General features: G+C 43.1%; 1 protein-coding gene across 2 annotated transcripts; it reads left to right on the top strand.

The window, feature by feature from the left end:
• Positions 1–1,651: 1,651 nt before the first annotated feature.
• terf2ip (telomeric repeat binding factor 2, interacting protein) lies at positions 1,652–5,993 on the top strand. 2 transcript variants are annotated; one of them, XM_076141468.1, is made up of 10 exons: positions 1,652–1,749; positions 1,889–2,025; positions 2,421–2,688; positions 3,232–3,350; positions 3,458–3,663; positions 3,914–4,009; positions 4,138–4,516; positions 4,614–4,717; positions 5,055–5,441; positions 5,533–5,993. In XM_076141468.1, exons 3-10 carry the CDS (start codon positions 2,456–2,458, stop codon positions 5,752–5,754), a joined length of 1,746 nt encoding a protein of 581 aa, XP_075997583.1. In that variant the 5' UTR covers positions 1,652–1,749; positions 1,889–2,025; positions 2,421–2,455; the 3' UTR covers positions 5,755–5,993. The 2 variants fall into 2 exon arrangements, with proteins under 2 accessions (XP_075997583.1, XP_075997582.1); XM_076141467.1 differs by having other exon boundaries at positions 1,652–2,025.
• The last annotated feature ends 328 nt before the right edge of the window (positions 5,994–6,321 follow it).

The following is a 6,321-nucleotide window of genomic DNA, read 5'->3' as shown; positions in this document are numbered from 1 at the left end:
TGCACCAACTGCAAGGCCATTGTGTTGGCAGTGAAGAGCTCCAGTTGGTGACAGTGGCTCAGGATTCATCTAGAAAAGGAATCATTTCTGACACTGGCAGATGAGGGGTGTTGTCCTTTGATAGAGGTTTGGGGGCGTTAATATGCCTTATTTACTAAATTGAAAGGATAAAATGTCCTGAACTGGCTGAAAACTATGAAGCAGATCGGATTTGAATAACAGAAGCTTGTAACTAATCATCCATAGATCCATCATAGAGACGTTTTTGATTATTAAAACATTGTAACAATATCTCCATCTGCTGGCTGGTAACAGTAGATGGATCGTCCTGAGCCTTTTCACAGGCCAAACCAAGCTGTGCTGTGCTGTGCTGTCACGGCAACACATCCACTGCTTCTGAGAAAATAGCCCTGATCAGCACAACGGTGGGATGACAGCTCATGAATGCACTGTTTCAGTACAGAGGTTTGGGTTCAGGACGGATCCTCAGCAGCTTGCAGAGGCTCAGCTCATCTGTTAAATTATTACAAATTGTCCACAAACATACATTAATTTGGAGGAGTTATAGCACCTCGGCGGCTGTTGTGTTGTTTCAGCTGTTTAAGTTGAAGATGGAGAGGGACAATAGAGGCCAATAACAATAATGTAGCTGTCAGGACTGTGAGGGAGGCAAGGTCAATGAGGTGATACAGTAAACAGACCAGCCCCATTCCTTCCCATAGCCTCTTGACACACGCGTAACATCATTAGGGAACGAACGTCGGCTTTATTGCTTTTGGTTGAGATTTTGATCAACAAGCAGAGATCAAAGTGAGAAGAATCATTACCAATACAATGGATACAGATCTCCCCCTTCTCCTTCACTACGCAACATTTACAAAACATCTGCATGAATTCTGCTATTTAACACTGTGACACAACTGTTCAGAAAGGAAAATAATCACTCTGAGTAGCTTTAGCTTTACTCTATTGCTTTGACTTTTGTAATGAGTTTCTGAATTAATTATGGCAAATTATCTCATTACCTTTCGCAAGAATGAATGAGCCTCAGGAGACAAATAACTGATCATAAGTGTTTGATTTATGGTTTTTATTTCACATGTGCAATTCATCTTCTTCAGACAGCCAGCAGATTTTGCCCAGTCACTGCATAGACAGACAGTTGCTGGTAGAGGAGTTGTTCCTTTGTCTCATATTCTGTGAACGCCCTGACTGCGTGTGGGTGGTTTTGCTCGGGCAACATAGAGAAGATATCAATTCTCAGCTTTTTAGATCTTTTTGGGGAACATTTATGGACTATATAGCAGTCAGTCACCTGGAGCTACTTGGAAACAGATAGTGAATGTGTCTGGGATACATTTCACCCACACCTTCATCAGTGTGAATCTCAAACGCTGCCTGTATCATCTGAAAAACTTCAAAATTTGACAAACAATCTTGATTTCAATAATGTGACGTATGGGCTGAAACAAATAACATTTTGAAATATGATGTTTTTTGCCTTCATTTCAAAGCTTTTCTCATTATGTCTCTCATTTGGAATGTGATATGAATCTGCAATGTGAATCTCATGTGGGTGTGTCTCTCCTGAAGTGCTGAATTGTACTTAAGAACATGACTGACTGGGTTTCTTTGTACTCAGTGTACCTGCCACCCACACTTGCATTCTTGTTGACAGCAAGTGGTGCTTTCACTGTGTCATGTGTTCTCCTGACAATGAATCTCTAGGCTTGCCTTTGCGAATATGCGGTTGTTTTTATTAATTCATTGTTTACGTTTTCGTACATAAATATTGTACATTTGACACTAGCACATAGAATAATAATTGTGAAAGCAACTGTAAAAATCGTGATGGTTTTTTGTGTGTGCTTTCACTCGTGTACAATAGGTGGCGGTATGCACCTCCAACGTCGGTTTGCGCTCAGTTCCTCAGTACGAAGAAGAAAAACATCCGGGAAGGTTTGTTTTGGTGTGTGTCGCATGGAAGCGGGAAAGGAGCGTTCAGGGACGCTGGAAACTAAAAAGGTAAGTTGGAGATTCGGTGACTTAAAATAGTTTTTAATGACCTCGGGTAGAAGCTTTCTCTTACATTTTACATTAAACAGGCCAACGGCTTTAAACGTGTAAGATGTCTGCCAGACTTTGTACGGTTCACAATCAAACACAACAAGTGCAAATAATGTCCGTCATTTACTGTAGCGGTGTGGCGTTCAATTTAGTATCTGTACTTGCTCATAACAGTCTTGTGATAGCCACAATTGTTACTTTCTACTTCTACCAGTCAGTGTATTGTAGCAATAAAAAAAATCTCTACGTTTTGGTGTATTTGTTGTCAGTATACTTCAGTTATCACTCTATATAACGCTTAACTTCCATTCTCAGACGTCTTATTTTAAATATTTGACGTTATCTGTTCCCAGCCTCCACCTTTCCCCTCAGATCAGATATTCTGACCATGAAGTCCACAAAGACGCCCGAGGAGAAGCCTCATAAAATCTCCCCAGTCCTCTTCATGACCGAGGACGGCGAACCAATGTCTTTCTACGTGCGGCCGTGCTCTGCCAAATCCTACCTCAATTGCTACATCAAAGCCGGGGGAGGCGTGCTGTCCAACGTTCAGAAGCCAGGAACAATCCTGCTTATTGACCCTGAAGAAAGTTACGCTATTCCAGAAAATACTGTTCTCAGGTAAGACCCGGTTTTGGACACCATCTCAGTTCATGTTCTGTCCAAGATGCAAGAAAGATACGCTTAAATGTTTGGACTTGTTTGTCTCTATCACTCACACTACAGGTATTTGTGCTCTGAGGGGGTTGTTACACTGATTGGAGGGGAATTATCATTTGGATCTGGAACAATATTTGAAATTTGAAAGTTTCTCTATTATTGTGTTTTCATTTAGCAAAACAAGGCAAACTTCTCAAATGCATCTGTGATCTGTGAGTTTACTAGCTTCAATTTAATAGAAAACAAACACAATTAGCATTTAATTCAGGCTTGATCTAATCAAAGTGAAGGTTAAGAAGACGGATACAATCTAACAGAGGTTTCTGCACCAGTTTGATAGTTACTGGAAGGACAGACGTAATTGAGGCAGAACTCTAACAATATTTAAAATGTGTTGCCTTGTTGTCTTTTCATTCACAAAATACTTAACAGTGTAGGGCAGCAAAATAAAGCATTTTATTCAAAGTAGCCACTAGTTATCTAAAAAATCTTTGTCTCTTCCAGTTATGTTTCCATCAATTATGTTCGAGATTGTGTCAAGCAGAATGTCCAGCTGGATTTGGACCAATACAGGTTACAATCTGAAGAGAAGAAAACAGAGAACCGTGCTTCCAGCTCAGGAGGTGTGTGAGAACATCTAACTGGAGTCACACTGGAAATCTGCCACCTTTATTCAACTATTACCATTTAATGTAAAGATTCTTTGCTGTTGCTGTTTAATTCCAAATAGGAGGGAGGATGCCCTTCACCCCTGAAGAAGATGATGCTGTTTTGAAGTACATCGGAAAACACAACGTTGTGTTTAAGCTGAAGGGCAACGTGGTATGGCAACAAATGGAGAAGGCCGGTGTGACCAAGCACAGCTGGCAGTCAATGAAAGCACGATTTAAGAAATTCCTGTTTGAAAAGGAAGTGGCAGCACAGCAACAGGCTAAGGTGATGGGCTCACGGAATGCTGTCAGATCTTGCATCAGCTGTTCCTGTGTAGCGTGACGTAATGGTTCAGAAGGGCTGACGTGTGTGTGTGTGTGTGTGTGTGTGTGTGTGTGTGTGTGTGTGTGTGTGTGTGTGTGTGTGTGTGTGTGTGTGTGTGTGTGTGTGTGTGTGTGTGTGTGTGTGTGTGTGTGTGTGTGTGTGTGTGTGTGTGTGTGTGTGTGTGTGTGCGCGCGCGCGCGTTTGTCTCCAGGAGGATACAAATCAAGAGGCCGCTGTTGAGAAGCCCTCCTGTGACGAAGATGCTGCTCCACCTCAGGAAGATTCATCTGCAACAGACCAAACTCAGGTGGCTATCAGTGATTGGTGTTTGCAAGTTTAAAGTGTGTATTATAACTGGTGATTTTTAAAATGTCTGTATGTGATTTGATAACTTGACTTGATACATAAATGAGAACAGGTTTGGCATCTCCACAGATTGAGGCACAGCTGACCGAAGATGAAAGCGTACAAACAAAAATAGAAGACACACAGGTCAGCATCACCACGCTGCAGCAGGCCTCACCAAAAGAAGCTCCGGCAGCTCAGGATGAATCCGTGCCAGAAGTTCCCACCTCGGAGAAGCCCAAGCCGCCCGAGCCCGTCCAACGGCCGCGCCGATCGACGCGAAGGCAGCTGGACCTCGAGGATCCCAGACCTCCTTCTCCTCGACGCACAAGGACAAAGAAATCAGCAGTAGGCACTCCGTCTGAAACAACAGACCAGCCATCTCCCAAAAGAGCCAAAGGACAGCAGGGGGCAGAAGAGAGCAACCAGGAGAGTGGACAAGATACCCCCATGGAGATGACACCAGCAGGTATGTCACACGTATGTCAATATCAGAAATGAATGCAAATGTCCAGTTTGGTAAGGACGTCTCCTATTCTTCCTTTTTGTGTTTTCTTTTTATTCAGATGAAGAATCTCATTCAGTTCCACAGAAAGAAGGGAAGAAAAAAGAAAAGAGGAAGTTGGGGATTCTGGAGATGGCAGCAAAGGAGTTTGAAGATGACAGTGAGGTAAAGCACAACAGACACATTCCTAGCAACAAAACTAATGATAGAGAACAGAAGTGCAGAGTGCTTCTTTGAAACACGTCCTGTGTGCACCTTAGATAAGTATTACCACTCTTACTGTCTATTTTTTGCAGACACTGCTGGCCGAGTTTAGTCTAACCAGTGCCCTCTAGTGGATGTAGAAACCTTTAATTCACCCAAATTAATCTTTTTGCTGAGATAGATGGGATAATGTTCTTCTGGTGTAGATTGAATTGCTATTGTGTTTTGGTGTCTTTACCTTTTTAAACATTAATTTCATTCACCATCAAATAAGATCAAATTTGTTCTTATCTTTTAGTCTTGCGAAGATGAAACGACAGAGCCAGAAAACCCTGCAGTACTGGAAACTCGAGCCCCGCTGACAGAGAACCAGGGCCCCACCTCAGACGCAGCTGCAGAAGATGCTCCCCCAAGCTCCGACCCTGAAAAGGGACCAGAAGCTCAAGCGTCAACCAGCAATCACCTACCAGAGACGAGCACGCCCAATCCCGCAGTCGCTGAGCCTCTGCCGTCCTCCAAGGCCCACCTCTTCATATTTGACAGTGAATCTCAGGAAGGAGAATCTCAGTCTGTTCTTGGCGACGGTGCAGCAGCTCCCCTCATCCCACCACCACCGCTGGCTGAAGACGTGGAGTTGGAAAAGGACACGAAGCGAATCAGAGATCTTATGACACGGACTAAGCAGGTGGGTGTTTGCTTCCACTCTATTAGCTCTTATTATCAAATTGGATCCAGTTAACTGTATATGTAATCCCTCCTGACCTTGCCTCTTCTAGGACTTGGTTTGTGTTACCAAGGCCCTGTTAAAGACAAGCGGAGACTTCTCTGCTGCGCTGGGTCTGCTTTTGGATGCCTCCGGATTTTCAGGACCGCTTTGGAGTAGCCATGACGACGCCCTCTTGCGCTCAGGTGACCCCGCAGTACGGCAGCAGCTGCAGGAGAAATATGGCGAGGCGAACACAGCTAAGCGAATAGTGTTCCTGGAGGCCGAGGGATGAGAGGCGAAGCAAACCAGGAAGGAACAGAGAGAGATCGGATCACATGCAGCTCTCGATTGAACTCAACTCGACTGTCCTTTTGGAAGGTATTCCGAATTTTAATCGATCTTTCACGCTGCTCTCCAATGAAACGTTTTAGCTAACACTGATTCAGAGGTCTAACTGAATCTTATCGTCTTATCTTTATTGCCACTTGCTGCATTAATTCACCTTTGTCTTACCTTGGGAAATAAAACATATCTTCTTTTAAATAGGTTATGTTTGGATACTTTTGATGCTTCTGGAATGGATTTGTTGACGTAAAATCAGCCTCATTAGACTTTATCCTAATGCAAGTATATACATATACTAAGGGGGAATGTAGAAAATGAAATGATTTTCACGGGAATGGCATCCACACTAGGTCCTTCTGTTGTTCTGTTGTAAGTTGGGGCATTCTTGGTCAACATTAGACACCAGAAATCGCTTTTTACCGCAACCACACTTGTGTTTGATGTTATGTTATGTTATAACCTCAATTGTAGCCACTTTTCCTCACTTTAATCAAAACAAAATCACCATGATTTT

Source organism: Genypterus blacodes, unplaced genomic scaffold (assembly GCF_046128005.1).
Source record: "Genypterus blacodes isolate CSIRO-AG114 ecotype Tasmania unplaced genomic scaffold, CSIRO-AGI_Gbla_v1 ptg000017l_1, whole genome shotgun sequence".
NCBI lineage: Eukaryota > Metazoa > Chordata > Actinopteri > Ophidiiformes > Ophidiidae > Genypterus > Genypterus blacodes.
The sequence above is the reverse complement of the archived record's forward strand: the minus strand, read 5'-3'. Positions and strand labels throughout refer to the sequence as shown.

What these genes read in the sequence shown, in the direction of transcription:
- terf2ip (XM_076141468.1), top strand. Translation starts at nt 2,456, where the DNA reads ATGAAGTCCACAAAGACGCCCGAGGAGAAGCCTCATAAAATCTCCCCA. An exon ending in CCGTGCTTCCAGCTCAGGAG is followed by an intron (nt 3,351 to 3,457) that starts GTGTGTGAGAAC and finishes AATTCCAAATAG; the next exon opens with GAGGGAGGATGCCCTTCACC. An exon ending in AGTTTGAAGATGACAGTGAG is followed by an intron (nt 4,718 to 5,054) that starts GTAAAGCACAAC and finishes CTTATCTTTTAG; the next exon opens with TCTTGCGAAGATGAAACGAC.